Genomic DNA, 18,631 nt, shown 5'->3' with positions numbered 1-18,631 from the left:
GTTTTCAAAGTTCCTCCACTTCCCTCAGCTTAGCCTCACAATGGTCCTGGGAAGCAGATAGGAGTTTCCGCCGACCACCCAAGGCCATACTGCACGTGGGGGCAGATGTGGAACTAGAACCCAAGTCTCCCTGGGGCTTGTTCTGACACACAAAGGTCTGCATTGTGAAAGGACATGAAAGTCACACCTGTGGGCTGCCCCACTGTGTGGGGACTTAGGACCCAGCTATATCCATGAGTGTGAATTCACCTCGGGATGCAGCGTTCCTGTAAGAAAAGAAAAGGAGAGCTACGATACGTGGACAGAGGCTTTTGCTCCAGTTTCCATAGACACTGCCCCATTTGCTCATGCTGTTCCCTCTTGTTAGAACATCTTCATCCCACGCTCTTACTCTCGCTGACTCATCACGTTTCACAATACACTTGGATTTTTCTCTCTTCCAGGAAACCTCTGCCCCTCCCTGAAGAGGGATAAAGTGACCCTCCTCATACTCCCAGAGTATCAGGTGATTATCTATCGCATTATCATTAAAAATCAGGGGCTGCATTCTCTCCCTCTGTCCCAGCAGTCTGGGAACTAACTCCTCAGGAGCAGGGACTCCCCTTTCTCATCCTGGTGTTTCCTGTTGGCAATGCCTGCCACTCAGTAGTAGGCGCTTGTTGACTGAGACTGTTGATCACAGGCAGGTTCGAATGTCTTTGTTCCCTCATCTCTACCCCTGTTAAGGTATTACATAGTGTCCTATTCATTTCGGGCATATAGAAGATGCTGTTAAAGTTCACTGAATTGAATGAAACAATTAATCGTTCTGCAAAATCTGAGCAGAGAAGTCATTTGGTTTCAAAATACTTGGATGAAAACATTACGGTGGCTCATGCCTGTAATTCCAACACTTGGGGAAGCCAAGGCGGGTGGATTACTTAAAACCAGGAGCTGGAGACCCTGACTCTACTAAAAATACAAAAATGAGCCGGTCGTGGCGGCGCGAGCCTGTAAATCTCAGGTACTCAGGAGGCTGAGGCACGAGAACAGCTTGAACAGAGAGGCGGAGGTTGCAGTGAGCCGATGTCGCCACTGAACTCCAGTCAGGGCGACAGTGAAACTCTCAGAAAAACAAGAAACAAAAAAACTGTGAGGCACTGAGATCACAAACTGGTGCTCAAAATATACTGATTTCCTTTCTCGTCTGGACTAAACGGAGGTAGGGAAGGGTGAGAGGGAGGGGATTGGCCCTCCCAACAAGTCTCATCTTCCCCAGATGCTGCTCGGTGCTCAGGGGCTGCAACTACTTTGTCCTTGCACAGAGGGGTGGGGACTCCAGCTGTGCATGGGGGCACACATTAGGCCCACAGCTTGTAATGGACCAGTAGTAAAGTAAGGGAGGGGAAGCAGACTCTCTCTCGGAAAGGAGCCTCCTGAGTCCGTCTTGGGGCTTCCCCCACCCACTGTTTCCCAAACCAGCATACAGTAGGCACTTAGTAAATACTAAACCTAGTAAAGGACTGAATGATGTTAGACCGAACCTCCGAAGCAAAAGAGAAAGGGTCCAACAGCGCCTCCTTGCGGTGCTCTGCCCCAAGCCACGGGGAGAAACGCAGCCCGCGCCGAACGCCGGGCAGCACAAAGGATCCCCGACTGCCGGGGAGCGGTGCTCGGAGAGCACAGGTCTAAGCCGTCCCCCACGCAGTTTCGGAGATGGAGCGCTGGGCCCATGGAGGGAAAGCAGCAGGCTCAGCGACTCCGGAAGCTCGCCGGGACAGAGGCTCAAGGCGGTGGTCTGATGGTGGAGGCCGCCAAGAACTGTCACGGTGCTGCGTCTGCACAGCGAGCATCCCTTATTTATTCAGGGCGAGTGTGTATTTGGGGCGGCGTGCAGGTGGCTGACAAAGACCGGAGAGCTCCCGGTGCGGCCGCCGGCGGAGCGAAGACTGGAACCCGTATGAGCGCCCCCCAGCGACCCTGAGCGCTCGCCGCCGGTGCACGGCGCCCCCCGCGGGAGGCAGGGATCAGCAGACCGCGCGCCCCGAGGCCCGCCCCCGTCTCCGCACAAAGACCGTGAGTCTCGGGTCCGAGCCTTCCGCGCGGGGATCGGGCGGTTGCCCGGCGGGTAGTCCCTCGGCGGCCTCCTGGCCTCGCCGGAGCGGGTGCAGGGAGGCCCACGCAGCGACTGCGGGAGGAGGGGTGGGAGGGGCTGCCGGGGGTGGGGTCCCCGGGGCGGGGCGCGCTGTGTCGCGGGTCGGAGCTCGGTCCTACTGGAGGCCGCCGGTGCCACACACTCGGTCCCGAGATGACGGCGAGCGTGCGAGTGGCGAAGGTAACCGCGTGTAGGATGACCCCTTTCTCTTGGCTCCCCTCGACCCCCGCATTCCCTCCTCCCTGCATCCCCTCCGCGGCTCTCCGAGCACATTTATTTATTTGTCTGGGCACCAGGGCTGGCTGAATCCCTGTCCTCTCCGCCCTCTACTCAGAGGAGGACTGGCCTGCAAGAGTGGCCAGAGCTGGGGATTTAGGGGTTTGGAGGCCTCTGCTTGAGCTGTTTGCGTGGTGAAGATGAGCCGGCTCCCCCAAAACTGGTTTCAATTTCACTTTTCCTGCCTGAAACTTCTGGTAACAACTGAGTGCATCTCCAGTGCAGGAAACATCCTTGGCATCTGGGTGCCAGGCATTCTGCTACTGCTGGTGGGGGGTTATGAACAGATGACCATTCCTTGCCTTGGAATAAGCCCGTGGCCCATCCCATAATTTGATGCCTGTGTTACTAGAGTCCTGAGAAACACGGAATGCTAATTAGAATTTGGGGCAAAGTTCCCTGGGTATTCTCTGGAGAAAAAGATGCGGAGGTGGACCTGGAAGGCCTCCTGGAGTAGGTGGCTTGCATTCGTGAGTTCTACAAGTGTTGAATGCCTACATGTGCTGGCCCTGTTCTAGGAGGTGGGGAGTGCGGCGGACAGAGTTGAACACAAATCCGTCTCTTGTTGAATTTTATTCCTATCAGGGACACAATTTGAAATAAGATCTGGAAGGATGGGGAGAGGGCAGTTTCCTCCAGAAGGTGGGAAAACCCAGGGTGTTTGGAGATGGATTAGGGAGGAAGGTGATCCTGGTGAAGTGAATCTGGCACCCCAAGTCTTTCAGAAGTGCCCCTTCCAGTCTGCAGGGTGGAGGGGCAGGCTCTAGGGGAGGAAGAGGGTACCTGCTACCCTCAGCCTCTGAGAAGAAAATGGCCTCAGACTGAGATGCCCAGAGCAGGCTTGGTCTAGATACTAAATCTGGAGGCTGGCAGCAAAATGAGGCAGAGGGTCTTTCCAGCCAAGTGGAAGAGAGATGGGAGCCAGAATTTATTGCACTGTAACCATTACATGCCAAACAGTTTACGTGGTTATTTCATCTAATTCTCACAGCAGTTCTGTGAGATAAGTAATATATACCCGCATTTTACAAATGAGGAAATTGAGGCGCAGAGAAAATAACTTGCTTTTCCAGAGTCTTTCAGTAAGGAGCAATGAGACTGGAATATGAAACCAGGTCCACAGGCCTCCAGCCTGCAGGCTCTCTTAATGGCCTTTCTACTTTCATTTTCTGTTCCTCTGAGTCAGGTGATTTCCTAGTAGGCAGTAGGAAAGAACTGTGTGTTTTAGGTTGGGTTTCAACTTCCTCAGGCTTTGCGAAAGTTTTGGCAGAACTCATCCTAAACAGATAAAGTCCAAGTGTGCCCAGTTATAGTAAAGTCAGGAAAATGTCTATTCCAGATCTTCTCTGGTCAACCCTGGGCTTTGTTCTTGCCAAAGAGTCACAGATGATAGAGAAACTCTTACGAGTGCAGATGCTTCTAATTTGGGGTAAAGATAAATGAGGGGCCATTGACTCTGGGTGGAAGGCACCAGAAGCAGCTTATTGGTTGAACAGAAATAGAACATAGGCTGAGAGATAGGAGGGGGGCATGGGATGTGTTTGTATTATATGTTGGGGGTGGGGGGAAGGCAGAGAAAGTTCAAATGGTCCACAGTGTTAAAGGACCCCTCCCCACTTGTGGACTGGGTTTGGAGGGCTTCAGTTTCTCAACCTCATCATTATTGACATTTTGGGTCACATAACTCTTATGTATCCATTGTATGCTTTTAGATTTGAGGTTACTACAAGACTTGTAAATAATATCTTATAACCTGTTATTTTAAACTGATGACAAGTTAACACTGATTGCATAAACAAACAAGCAAAATGAAAACTAATAAAGGCCAGGCGTGGTGTCTCACTCCTGTAATATGAGCACTTTGGGAGGCTGAGGTTCGCGGATTGCGTGAGCCCAGGAGTTTGAGACCAGCCTGGGTAACACGGCCAAACCCCATTTCTACAAAAAGTACCAAAATTAGCCGGGATGGTAGCACACTGCTGTAGTCCCAGCTACTTGGGAGGCTGAGGTGGCAGGATCACCTGAGCCCAGGAGGTTGAGGCTGCAGTGAGCTGTAATTGTGCCACGGGACTCCAATCTGGGTGACAGAGTGAGACACTGTCTCAAAAAAACAAAAAACAAAAAAAAACCTATTACAGACTGTATACTTTAATTTCGTCTTTCCGCTTTTTAACTTTTTGTTGTTTCTATTTCTTTCCTTCTTTCTTTCTCTCTCCTTCCTTCCTTCCTTCCTTTCTTCCTTCCTTCCTTCCTTCCTTCCTTCTTTCAAGATGTAGTTTCGCTCTTGTTGCCCAGGCTGGAGTGCAATGGTGCCATCTCAGCTCACCGCACCCTCTGCCTCCCGGGTTCAGATGATTCTCCTGCCTCAGCCTCTTGAGTAGCTGGGATTACAGGCAGGCACCATCACGCCTGGCTAATTTTGTATTTTTAGTAGAGACGGGGTTTCTCCATGTTGGTCAGGCTAGTCTCGAACTCCTGACCTCAGGTGATCCAGCCACCTCAGCCTCCCAAAGTGCTGAGATTACATGAGCCACTGCGCCCAGCCATTTCTATTTATTTCTTATTGTACTGTCTACCTCTTGAAAAATTGTTGTAGTTATTATATTTAATTGGTCATATTTTCCTCTTTCTACTTAAGATGAGTAGTGTACACACCATAAATACAGTGTTATATTAATCTGTGTTTTTCTTTCTTTTTTTTTTTTGAGACAGAGTTTCACTCTTGTTGCCCAGGCTGAAGTGCAAATGGCACGATCTCAGCTCACTGCAACCTCCGCCTCCTGGGTTCAAGTGATTCTCCTACCTCAGCCTCCCGAGTAGCTGGGGTTACAGGCACCCGCCACCACGCCCAGCTAATTTTTGTATTTTTAGTAGAGATGTGGTTTCACCATGTTAGCCAGGCTGGTCTCGAATTCCTGACCACAGGTGATCCACCGGCTTTGGCCTCCCAAAGTGCTGAGATTACAGGCTTGAGCCACCATGCCCAGCCCAGATGATTTTTTATTGCTCATTAAAATTCTTTTAAATTTCTGATTGAAGAACTCCTTTTTAGCATTTCTTGTAGGACAGGTCTGGTGTTGATGACATCTCTCAGCTTTTGTCTGGGAAAGTTTTTATTTCTCCTTCATGTTTGAAGGATATTTTCACTGGATATACTATTCTAGGGTAAAAGATTTTTTCCCTCAGCCGTATTTCATTTAAATATGTCATGCCCCTCTCTCTTGGCCTGTAAGATTTCCATTGAAAAGTCTGCTGCCGGACATATTGGAGCTCCATTGTATGTTATTTGTTTATTTTCTCTTGCTGCTGTTAGGACCCTTTCTTTATCCCTGACATCTGGGAGATCGATTATTAAATGCCTTGAGGTAGTCTTCTTTGGGTTAAGTCTGCTTGGTGTTCTATAACCTTCTCATATTTGGATATTGATATCTTTCTCTAGATTTGGGAAATTCTTTGTTACTATCCTTTTGAATAAACTTTCTAGCCCTGTCTGTCTCCCTACCTCCTATTTAACGCCAGTAACTCTTAGATTTGCCCTTTTGAGGCCATTGTCTAGATCCCATAGGCATACTTCATTCTTTGTTTATTTATTATTTTTATTTTTTGAGACGGCGTCTTGCTCTGTTGCCCAGGATGGAGTGCAGTGGCACAATCTTGGCTCACTGCAAGCTCTGCCTCCTGGGTCCATACCATTCTCCTGCCTCAGCCTCCTGAGTAGCTGGGACTACAGGCACCCACCACCACACCCGGCTAATTTTTTTATTTTTTGTATTTTTAGTAGAGATGGGGTTTCATCATGTTAGCGAGGAAGGTCTCGATCTCCTGATCTCGTGATCCACCCACCTCGGCCTCCCAAAGTCTTTGTATATTCTTTTATTCTTTTGCTTCATCTGACTGTATTTTCAAATACCCTGTCTTTAAGCACTCTAGTTCTTCTGCTTGATCAATTCTGCTATTAAAAGACTGATGCGTTTCAGTATGTTAATTGCATCTTTTTCTTTTCTTTTCTTTTTTTTTTTTGAGACAGAGTTCCACTCGTATTGCCCAGGCTGGAGTGCAATGGTGTGATCACGGCTCACTGCAACCTCTGCCTCTCCAATTCTCCTGCCTCAGCCTCCCAAGTAGCTGGGATTACAAGCATGCACCACCATGCCCAGCTAATTTTTGTATTTTTAGAAGAAACGGGAACTCACCATGTTGGCCAGGCTGGTCTCGAACTCCTGACCTCAGGTGATCTGCCCGCCTCGGCCTCCCAAAGTGCTGGGATTACAGGCATGAGCCACTACTGTACCCGGCCTCAACTGCATTTTTCGACTCCAGAATTTCTGCTTGATTCTTTTTAATTATTTCAATTTCTTTGTTAAATTTGTTGATGGCAAAAAAAATTTGCTGATAGCATTCTGAATTCCTTCTCTGTGGAGGAAATATTGAATTTCTTTGAGTTTCCTCAAAACAGTGATTTTGATTTCTCTGTCTGAAAGGTCACATATCTCTATTTCTCTGGAATTGGCCCCGTGTGCCTTATTTAGTTCGTTTGGTGAGGCTATGTTTTCCTGGACCGTCTTGAAGCTTATGGATGTTTGTTGGTGTCTGGGCACTGAGGAGTTAGGTATTTATTATAGTCTTTGTAGTCTGGGCTTGTTTGTACTCATCCTTCTTGGGAAGGCTTTCTAGGTATTCAAAGGGGCTTGGCTGTTGTAATCTAAGTTTTGGTCACTGCAGCCATGTCTACATTAGGGGGCACTCCAAGCCTAGTAACACTGTAGTTCTTGCAGACTCTTAGAGGTTACTACCTTGGTGGTTTTGGATAACGTCAGGAAGAATTCTCTGGATTACCAGGTAGAGACTCTCATTTTCTTCCCTTACTTTCTCCCAAACAAATGGAGTCTTACTCTCCGTGCTGAGCTCCCTGGAGCTGGGTGAGGTGTGACACAAGCATCCCCATGGTCACCAGAATTGGGACTGCACTGGGTCAGGCCTGAAGCCAGCACAACACTGGGTCTTGCTCAAAGCCCGCTGTAATCACTACCTGGCTATGCCCTACGTTTGCCCAAGGCCCTAGGGCTCTACAATCAGCAGGTGGTGAAGTCAGCCAGGCTTGTGTCCTTCCCTTTAGGGCGGTTAGTTCCCTGCTGGGCCCCAGAGGGGTCCACAGTTGCTGTCCACGGGCCAGGGCCTGGAGTCGGAAACCTTAGAAATCTATCTAGTGCTCTGTTCTACTGCAGCTAAGCTGGCACTGAAACCACAGGACACAGTCCTTCCCACTCTTCCCTCCCTTTTCCCCAGATATAGGAGTCTCTCCCCTTGTCCACCACCACCACGGGTCTATGAGGAGTACTGCCAGGGTACTACTGCTGATGTTCACCTAAGGCCCAAAGGCCCTTCAGTCAGCTTGTGGTGAAGGTGACCAGGCCTGAGACTCACCCTGGAGGGCAGCGGTCTCCCCTCTTGTTGGGCGAGATAATTCTTTGTTAGGATGTTTATCAGCATCTCTGGCCTCTACCCACTCTCCCGACTTACGACAACGTGACAAAGTTCCCAGATATTACCAAATGTCCCTGGCTGGGTAAAATCGCCCCTGGTTGAGAACCACTGGTTTGTACTAATTCATTGTTCCAGAGGAATGTGACCTGCCCTTGACTGTCTTTTTATCTTCCCCAACAAGAAAAGGCCCGTAGTCCCACAAGATGGACCCTAAAAGAGGGGCAGCATTCCTTTGTCAAATACGTTTGAGAAGTACTGCATGCCGTGGGCCCACAGCTTGGTCAATCACCGTACACAATAGCATATTAAAGGCTCTGGGAAGTTCTCCGGTGAAGAAACGTCTTTAGCCTAGATTTCCCAAATATACTTGACCTTGGAACCCTTTTCCTGTACTACCTATTCACCTTCTGCAGGACATACTGTACATATGTGCCTCATCTTGGCCCTCTGCCCTGGTGCTTCTCCCCTTCTCTGCATTATGGATTCCTGTTCATTCTGCATGGCCCAGCTCAGTGCACCCTCTGTGAAGCCTTCCTTCTCCCCTCTCATCTCCTTCCCTACTGTATATCCATACACATTCACATAATCACATCCATGTTTCGTCCATTACTCTACTGAAATTCTTGAGGACTGGGTCCTGTCTCAGTTAAATGTCAGTAGAAGATGCTCAGTAATGGCTGTTGGGAGAATTCAAAAGGGATATTCAGGTGCTTGGGCCACAGTTCTGGGAAGATGAGTCACTCCTTGCCCCCTTGTTTCCCCGCTTGGTGTGTAGAATTCTTCTCTGCTAGGGTCTTCCGGAGTCATTTCCCTTCTCCAGCCCTGATCTGGCAGAGTTTGAAGCGGTGGGGTCATGTCTTTGCTGTAGATGCTCATTCGATGCTTATGGAAGGAAGAAAGGAAGAGAGGAAGGGAATTAGAACCTAGTGACTTTCTAGGAAGAAGGCTAGAGAGCAGAGGTTAAGTACCCTGCTTTCAGGAGAAAAGCCTCCTAAGAGCACTTACTCCCAAGTTTTAATATCTGGGAGAAGTGATGTATTTTTCCCTGCACCTAGTACCTAGGTATACCAGAGTTGTGGTGAGGCCACAGTCAGAAAATTTACTTAAAGCACCAGCACTGGCTGGGCGCGGTGGCTCACGTCTGTAATCCCAGCAATTTGGGAGGCTGAGGCGGGCGGATCACGAGGTCAGGAGATCAAGACCATCCTGGCTAACACGGTGAAACCCCGTCTCTACTAAAAATACAAAAACTTAGCCGGGCGTGGTGGCAGGCGTCTGTAGTCCCAGCTACTTGGGAGGCTGAGGCAGGAGAATGGCGTGAATCCAGGAGGCGGAGCTTGCAGTGAGCCGAGATCGCACCACTGCATTCCAGCCTGGGTAACAGAGTGAGACTCCGTCTCAAAAAAAAAAAAAAAGAAAAAGCACCAGCACCATGCCTGATACATACTAAGTGCTCAGTAAATGTGGGCTCTGACTTTACCGGCTTCTGCCCCTAAGATGGCCAGTTTTGAACTTGGGGCAGCTTGCTGCTGGGGCAGGGGGAGGGGGCTGAAATAGGGAGGACTAGGCCAACTGCCCACTCACTTGTGTCCCCTGCAGGAGCTAGAGGATCTTCAGAAGAAGCCTCCCCCGTACCTGCGGAACCTGTCCAGCGATGATGCCAATGTCCTGGTGTGGCACGCTCTCCTCCTACCCGTGAGTATCCATGGGGACCATGGCTTTGGATTGGGGCCAACTTAGGCCAGGGACATGGGCAGGGAGGGTTAGGACTAGGCAAGAATTTTCCCTGCTTGAGATCCTTTTACTGGAGGTTATCATTGCTGGAGGGGGCCTCTCTGAATTGATTGCTTCTGAGATCTAGATACTTCTGAGGTTCATCTTCTGATAAAGATGCCAAAGGACTTTTGACTTAGTAGGAGACCCCTTCCTTAAACCAGTAGCCACCAAGCCCACCACAGAACTTCAGGAGACAACCAGCATCAAAAAGAAGAAGAAATGAAGATTTCTTGGACCTTTGTCAAGGGGTAGGGATAAACTTCCAGGCTTTCACAGTTGGTAGAATTTGCTCCTGCAAACCTAAATTGTATTTTGTTTTTCTTTAGTCTTATTTCAGAAAATTGTTACATATGAAAACACAAATAGCTCATTTCTACTATTCTTCTTTTTCTCTGTTTATTATTTGGTATTTTCTTGATAAAGTCTCTCTAAAAGCAGTATTCCAAAATAGTTTTCAGAGTGCAAGATCTCTCTTTTTTTCATCCGATTATTAGTGACTAAAGATACTTTGAGAAATTAATCTACACTTTTCATTACTTGGAAATAAAATTTAACACATTGAACTTTTTGTTAGTCCAAGCTCTTTGGAATATCAAAGTAACAATTCATCTTATTATTTAGGATTTGGACTTTTTTTTTTTTTTTTTTGAGACAGAGTCTCACTGTGTCGCCCAGGCTGCAGTGCAGTGGTACGATGTCGGTTTCCTGCAACCTCCATCTCTGGGGTTCAAGAGATTCTCCTGCCTTAGCCTCCTGAGTAGCTGTGACTACAGGCATGTGCCACTATGCCAGGCTAATTTTTGTATATTTAGTGGAGACAGGGTTTTGCCATGTTGGCCAGGCTGGTCTCAAACTCCTGGCCTCAAGTAATCTGCCCACCTCGGCCTCCCAAAGTGCTGGGATTACAGGTGTGAGCCACCACACCCGGCAGGATTTACTTTTTATTGACAATGCAATGGCCTAGGTTGTGTCATCTTCTCTTTAAACTGACCTATAGTCCAGAAAAGTAGAGAAAGGCCTGAGTCAGGTCAACATGGGAACCTCTGTCAAGTCCCTTGGGTTACTGTGTTGAAACGATCCACTTACCTGGCTTAGAGTGAGGACACCTGTTCTAGGCCTCAGGTGCTGGGAGAAGATGCTCAAAGGAGCTCCAAGGACTGATTATATCTCCAAGGAGACCAACTTTGAGATGATGAAAGTGGGGGTGATAGGAAAACCTAGGAAAGGTCTCGTTTGGCAGAATACTATGAAATCAGAGGACCTCAATGGTTGGCAAGACCAAGGTGGTTAAGTGTGCCCCAGGAACTGGCCACAGACCTTCCAGCCATATAGGAGTCCTGAAGAAACATGATACTTGGGAGGAATCCCAGAGCTGGAGGACCAAGGCTTGATGTAAGTCATCAGCTAAGGGGGCCTGAAGGTGCCTGGTGAGGCCGTAAAGGAGGGGATGGTTGACTGGCAGAGGAAGGAGAACTGGGAAAGGTCTTTTGGAATGGCAGACAAATTCCTCCTCAAAGGCTCAGTCTCAGTTTATGTGTTCACCAAAGTGGCCCTACTTGTCATATCTTGGTCATGGAAGGATTCAGCTCGATGAGCCTGTTGAAGCTAATAGTAAGAATTCTCATTGCTTGAGAGTCTCCTGTGGACCAAGTGCTGTTTTAAGTACACGACATATGAGGTTATATTGAATCCTCTCAAACATCCAATGGGGAAGGTTGTCTTCCTCTTGAAATTGCAGAGATGGAAACCAAGGAGGTTAAGTAACTGGTCAGTCAGAATAAGGTGGCAGGAGTGGAATTCAGCGGACTCCAGGGTCTTCTCTTTTAACCACTCCATGAAAAATGAATAGTTTTCAAAATTTTTTAAAAAGTAGCAGGCTGGGCACGGTGGCTTACACCTGTAATCCCAGCACTTTGAGAGGCTGAGGTGGGTGGATCACCGGAGGTCAGAAGTTTGAGACCAGCTTGGCCAACATGGTGAAACCCTGTCTCTAGTAAAAATACAAAAATTAGCTGGGCGTAGTTGTGGGAGCCTATAATCCCAGCTACTCAGGAGGCTGAGGCATGAGAATCACTTGAACCTGGGAGGTGGAAGTTGCAGTGAGCTGAGATTGGGCCATTGCACTCCAGCCTGGATGACAAGAGCGAAACTCTGCCTCAAAAAAACAAAACCAAAAAAAGTAGCAAAATACTTTATTTAACCTAGAACTTAGAAGGTAGTGGGGCTTTCTCAACTGACTGTAAGATACAGCATGGAATCCTCTGGTCCAACTTCTCCCTTTTACAAATGAAGAAACTGATCCTCAGAGAAAGCTCAGTCATACAGCAAGCTCGAGGCAGAGCTGGGACAGGTCCCCGGAGCTCTCAGCTCCATGACTCTGCTACCTCCTTCCTCTGTTAAGTCCTACGAAGCCCAGAAAGAAGCCCCTTCAGGCAGGACACACTGATACCCCTGTCTTAGTCCATTTGTGTTGCTGTAAAGGAATACCCGAGGCTGCATAATATATAAGGAAAAGAGGTTAATTTGGCTCAAGCTTCTGCAGGCTGTACAAGAAGCATGGCGCCGGGCTTGGTGGCTCACATCTATAATCCCATCTCTTTGGGGAGCCGAGGAGGGTGGATCACCTGAGGTCGGGAGTTCAAGACCAGCCTGACCAACATGGAGAAAACCCGTCTCTACTAAAAATACAAAATTAGCTGGATGTGGTGGCGCGTGCCTGTAATCCCAACTAGTTGGGAGGCTGAGGCAGGAGAATCGCTTGAACCCGGGAGGCAGAGGTTGCGGTGAGCCAAGATCACGCCATTGCACTCCAGCCTGGGCAACAAAGTGAAACTCCATCTCAAAAAAAAAAAAATAAAAAAGAAGCATGGCACCAGCATCTGCTTCCGGTGAGGCCTCAGGAAGCTTCCACTCACGGTGGAAGGCAAAGGGGAGCCACATGTATAGATCACATGTCAAGAGAAGAAGTGAAAGAGAGAGAGCGAGCAGGTGCCAGGATCTTCTAAACAACCAGCTTTTTCAGTAAGTAATAGAGTAAGAAATCTCTTATTACTGTGAGGTTGGCACGGAGCCATTCGTGGGAGATCTGCCCCCAGGACCCATACGCCTCCTACTAGGCCCCACCTCCAACATTGGGGATCAAATTTCTTTTCTTTTCTCTTTTCTTTCCTTTTTTTTTTTTTTTTTTGGTGACAGAGTCTCACTCTGGAGTGAGTGCAGAGCGAGACTCACTGCAACCTCTGCCTCCCGGGTTCAAGCAATTCTCATGCCTCAGCCTCCTGAGTAGCTGGGACTACAGGCACATGCTACCACGCCCAGCTACTTTTTTGTATTTTAGTGGAGGTGGGGTTTCATCATGTTGCCCAGGCTGATCTCAAACTCCTGAGCCCAGGCAATCCATCTGCCTCAGCCTCCCAAAGTGTTAGGACTACAGGCGTGAGCCACCGCCGCGAGACAGACATCCAACCACAGCACCCTCCCATCCTGCTCTGAGGCCTCAGCCGTTGGCCTTCTCTGACTGATAGGCGCAGCCTTTTCTTCTTACTGAGACCATAAAAAATGAGATATTTACTTTATCTTCCTACTTTTTTTTACTCCATCTCTCTCTCTTTTTTTTTTTTTTTTTTGAGACGGAGTTTTGCTCTTGTTGCCCAGGCTGGAGTGCAAGGGTGTGATCTCTGCTCACCACAACGTCAGCCTCCCGGGTTCAATTTCCTCCTTTCAGTTCTTGCCTCAGCCTCCCGTGTAGCGGGTATTACAGGCATGCATCACCACGCCCGGCTAATTTTGCATTTTTTTTTTTTTTTTTTTTTTTTTTTGAGACGGAGTCTCACTCTGTCGCCCAGGCTGGAGTGCAGTGGCGCGATCTTGGCTCACTGCAAGCTCCGCCTCCCAGGTTCACGCCATTCGCCTGCCTCAGCCTCTCCGAGTAGCTGGGACTACAGGCGCCCGCCACCACGCCTGGCTAATTTTTTTGTATTTTTAGTAGGGACGGGGTTTCACCGTGGTCTCCATCTCCTGACCTTGTGATCCGCCCGCCTCGGCCTCCCAGAGTGCTGGGATTACAAGCGTGAGCCACCGCACCCGGCCAATTTTGCATTTTTAATAGAGACAGGGCTTCTCCATGTTGGTCAGGCTTGTCTCGAACTCCCGACCTCAGGTGATCCGCCCACTTTGGACTCCCAAAGTGCTGGGATTACAAACGTGAGACACCGCGCCCGGCCTAGTTAGATCACATGGCTAGTGAGTGTCAGAGTCGAATCACACCCAGGCAGGGTGGCTCTGGAGTCTGTGTGACCCCCATACTCTGTTGCACAGGCTAATGCATGTGAAGCCCTTAGCACAGGACAGCACAGATAGGTGCTCAGAAAAGTGTTCAGGTCGCTCAAAGTCTAGAGGGTCTTCTGCTGGCTCCTTGCAGCTCCCAACCCCTAGGTCACTCCAGCCCCTGAGTTTGTTGGTTTTTAATCATAGTAAACTACACATAACAAAATTTACCATCTTAACCATTTTTAAGTATATAGTTCAGTGTCATTAAATAGGATTAAATAGGATTATAGCTGGGCATGGTGGCTCATGCTTGTAATCCCAGTAATCTGGAGGCCAAAGCAAAAGGATTGCTCAAGGCCAGGAGTTCAAGACCAGCCCTGGCAACATAGTGAGACCCTATCAAAAAAAAATTTTTAATTAGCCAGGTATGGTGGTGGGCCCCTGTAGTACCAGCTACTCAGGAGGCTGAGGTGGGAGGATCACTTGAGCCCAGAAGTTGACATTACAGTGAGCAATGATAATGCCAGTGCACTCCAGCCTGGGTGACAGAGCGAGACCCTGCTTCAGTAAACAAACAAACATTGTTGCACAACCATCACCACCGTTCATCTCTAGAACTTTTTGTCTACCTGTACTGAAACTCTGTACCCCTTCAGTAACTCCCCATTCCTTTCTTTCCCCAGCACCTGGTGACCACTTTTGTATTTTGTTTCTATGAATTTGACTATTCTAGGTACTGCACATAAGTGGTATCTTGCAATATCTGTCCTTTTTTTGTCTAGCTTATTTCTCTTAGCATAATGTCTTCAAGGTTCATCCATGTTGTAGCATATATCAGAATTTCATTCCTTTTAGGGCTAAATAATACTCCATTGTGTGTATATGCCACGTTTTGTTGATTGATCCATTGATAGACACTTGGTTTGCTTTCACCATTTCGCTGCTAGAAACATTGGTATACAAATACCTGTTTGCTTTCAGTTCTTTGGGTTTCTACCCAGAAGTAGAACTGCTGGATCATATGGTAATTCTGTGTCTAATCTTTTGAGAAATGGCCATACTGTTTTCCATCACAGCTGCACCATTTTATTTTCCTAAGCTCCTGGGTTCTTAGGATTTCCTCATTTTCTCCATTTCCTCACCCCCATTCTAATGTTTTAAGAAAGGATGTTCCATCCTTTTCTTCCATAATCTCAGAAAGTCTTGAAAGCTGAGATGGTCCTTAGAGCTCATCTAGTCCATCTTTATCCACTTTTCAAATGAGGAAACTGAGGACTAGAGGTGGGAAGTGGCTCACCCATGGTCACACAGCAAAAGCCAAGATCAGACTTCTCTGCCTCCCAGGCCAGTGCCCTTTGGTGATTTCACATTTTCACTAATCCATGACTCAATTGTCAAATGAATGTAGGTGCTGTGTGTATCCTGGCTCATGATTCCTCCTGGGAGTGAAGCAGAGGATGTCTAGGATCCTCGGATGGGGGCAGGAAGGGAGGAAAACCAGACCAGAGCTTGACCCCTTTTCTCTCTGCACAGGATGAACCTCCCTACCACCTCAAAGCCTTCAGCCTGTGCATCAGCTTCCCGCAGGAGTATCCGTTCAAGCCTCCCATGATCAAATTCACAACCAAGATCTACCACCCCAACGTGGACGAGAACGGTCAAGTTTGCCTGCCCATCATCAGCAATGAGAACTGGAAGCCTTGCACCAAGACTTGCCAAGGTGGGGCTGGGCTTTGCCTGGAGGAGGGACTGATACCGGGTAGAGATTACTGGAGAGGGGGTTCACAGCTTATTCTGAGCTTGAAAAGCCCCAAAGAGAGGAGATAAAAATTGTGAGTCTTGGCTGAACTTACTATGAGATAGAAGTTCAGTACCGGACAGACTGACCTCCTCCTGCCTCTTTCTTATACCTGTGCAGTCGTGACAGAAGAGCATTGCTGCGGTTCATGGGAGAGGCAGCTTGGCTGCACAGGGAAGGGCTCGGGATAAGAAAGCCCGCTGTTCCCCCTGTGGACTTTGGGCAAGTTTTCATTCCTTTCCAGGACTCGGTGTCCTACATGACAGTGGAAGGAACTGGCCTCATAATGATAATACCTGTCACTTGACTGAGCACTTTCGGCACTGTGCTAAAAACATCACATGCCGACTTCATCTTTATTTCCTCCACAAGCCCGTGAGGTAGTGTTGTCATTAGCCTTGTTTAATAGACCCGGACATCTGAGGCATGTGAGAGGTGAAGTAGTTGCCTAAGGTCATACAGATGACAAACAGCGGCACTTGGCTGACTCGCAAGCCACATGTGGCTGTTGCAACTGAGGAACTCAATTCTTTTTCTTTTTTAAGACGGAGTCTCGCTCTGTCGCCTAGGCTGGAGTGCAGTGGCACGATCTTGGCTCACTGCAACCTCCGCCTCCTGGGTTCAAGCGATTCTCCGGCCTCAGCTTCTCGAGTAGCTGGAATTACAGGCATATGACACCACACCCAGCTAATTTTGTATTTTTAGTAGAGAGGGGTTTTGCCATGTTAGCCAGGCTGGTCTCGAACTCCTGACCTCAAGTGATCCGCCTGCCTTAGCCTTCCAGAGTGCTGGGATTACAGGTGTGAGTCACCGCGCCTGGCCAGAACTCCATTCTTAATTGTACTTAATTTTAATCCTTTTTGTTTTTTCTATTGAGACACGGTCTGTCTCTGTTGCCCAGGCTGTTAGTTCAGTGATGCAATCTTGGCTCACTGCAACCTCCACCTCCTGGGCTCAAGCCATCCTCCCACCTCAGCCTCCCGAGTAACTGGGACTACAGGAGTGTGCCACTACACCTGGCTAATTTTTGCATGCTTTGTAGAGACCAGGTTTTGCCATATTGCCCAGGCTGGTCTCAAACTTGTGAGTTCAAGCCATCCACCCATCTTGGCCTCCCAAAGTGCTGGGATTACAGGCGTGAGCCACCGTGCCCAGACTGATTTTAATTCATTTAAATCTAGATGCCTGCCTGTGGCTAATGGCTACCATATTGAACAATGCAGCTCTAGAGCCTGTGGCTGAATCAGTGTGCAATCCTCCACCTGGACCAGCTCAGGAGTTTTTAACTCAGGAAACGAAAGTCCTTAGGTTGGTGGGAGTAGGAGCAGGGAGAGGAGTGGTCCTTGGATGAGCTTTAGGGGGTCTGGGAACTGTCTGTTTTGCATGTGGATGTCCACGTCTGTCTCGGGAGATGGGCTGCTGCCTTCACTAGGTTCCCAAAGGCATCTGTGAAAGATGAAGAGCCAGGGGGCAGTGGTGGTTTTCAGTCTTTAGCCTTAGACCCCTTTTGCCCAAGGAAAAGTTTATTTGGACTATCAATATAATGGAGGAAAACAGTAGTTTTTGTTGAAATGGGGATAAGACCCAGAAACCTCACTTATCTCAGTGGCCCCCGTGATGAGGAGCTTCTCTGAAGCCATGGAATGTAGTTGTTTGAAAACCACTGATGTAATCAGTCAAGGCCTTGGGTGTCACCAACCAAGAATGAGCGGGGCATTTGATCTGGTCATAGAGTAATCCTAAGCGATGGAACCTTTCCCCCAAGGAGTGGGTGTGGAGTGTCAGGACATTGGGAGTGGGCAGCCATGACTCCCTTCCCTCTGCCCTGATGTCCTGATCTGGCCTGTCTCTCCCCAGTCCTGGAGGCCCTCAGTGTGCTGGTGAATAGACCGAATATCAAGGAACCCCTGCGGATGGACCTCGCTGACCTGCTGACACAGAATCCGGAGCTGTTCAGAAAGAATGCTGAAGAGTTCACCCTCCAATTCGGAGTGGACCGGCCCTCCTAACTCATGTTGTGACCCTCTGTGCACTGGATCCTCGGCATAGCGGATGGACACACCTCATGGACTAAGGCCAGAGCTCCCTGTGGCCCATTCCCCATTCATTTTTCCCTTCTTAGGTTGTTAGTCGTTAGTTTGTGTGTGTGTGTGGTGGAGGGAAGGGAGCTGTGAGTGTGTGTGTTGTGTATGGACTCACTCCCAGGTTCACTTGGCCACAGGTGCACCCTTCCCACACCCTTTGCATCCCCCAGAGCCAAGGGAGTTTAAGTTTGCAGAGTTACAGGCCAGTTCTCCAGCTCTCCATCTTAGAGAGACAGGTCACCTTGCAGGCCTGCTTGCAGGAAATGAATCCAGCAGCCAACTCGAATCCCCCTAGGGTTTAGGCACTGAGGGCCTGGGGACAGTGGAGCATATGGGTGGGAGAGACAGATGGAGGGTACCCTATTTACAACTGAGTCAGCCAAGCCACTGATGGGAATATACAGATTTAGGTGCTAAACCATTTATTTTCCACGGATGAGTCACAATCTGAAGAATCAAACTTCCATCCTGAAAATCTATATGTTTCAAAACCCCTTGCCATCCTGTTAGATTGCCAGTTCCTGGGACCAGGCCTCAGACTGTGAAGTATGTGTCCTCCAGCATCCAGTCCAGGGAGAGCCACAGAAACCATGTTCTTGCTTAAGCCATTAAAGTCAGAGATGAATTCTGGAGTGCAACTGAGTCTTTGATGAGGGGATGGGGTGGTTTCATCAGGACCAGAGAGGACTAGGGATTTAAGCATAAATTTCTGACCTTGCTTCCCTTGGATGTTCCCCAAACATCATACGGAATGTTGGCCATGGAAAATTAGGCCATCCTTGGACAGAGGAGCTTTCAGAAGGTCCACAG

The 18,631-nt window shown here is 48.6% G+C and overlaps 1 protein-coding gene across 2 annotated transcripts; it reads left to right on the top strand.

The window, feature by feature from the left end:
* The first annotated feature begins 1,931 nt into the window (after window positions 1-1,931).
* On the top strand, window positions 1,932-18,446 carry UBE2L6 (ubiquitin conjugating enzyme E2 L6). 2 transcript variants are annotated; one of them, XM_055243601.2, is made up of 4 exons: window positions 1,932-2,055; window positions 9,494-9,589; window positions 15,473-15,659; window positions 17,595-18,446. In XM_055243601.2, exons 3-4 carry the CDS (start codon window positions 15,548-15,550, stop codon window positions 17,744-17,746), a joined length of 264 nt encoding a protein of 87 aa, XP_055099576.1. In that variant the 5' UTR covers window positions 1,932-2,055; window positions 9,494-9,589; window positions 15,473-15,547; the 3' UTR covers window positions 17,747-18,446. The 2 variants fall into 2 exon arrangements, with proteins under 2 accessions (XP_055099576.1, XP_055098860.1); XM_055242885.2 differs by having other exon boundaries at window positions 2,031-2,314.
* The last annotated feature ends 185 nt before the right edge of the window (window positions 18,447-18,631 follow it).

This window comes from Symphalangus syndactylus, chromosome 1, assembly GCF_028878055.3.
Source record: "Symphalangus syndactylus isolate Jambi chromosome 1, NHGRI_mSymSyn1-v2.1_pri, whole genome shotgun sequence".
In the NCBI taxonomy this organism is placed as follows: domain Eukaryota; kingdom Metazoa; phylum Chordata; class Mammalia; order Primates; family Hylobatidae; genus Symphalangus; species Symphalangus syndactylus.
Note: the sequence above shows the minus strand (reverse complement) of the source record. Positions and strands in the feature narration are given on the sequence as shown.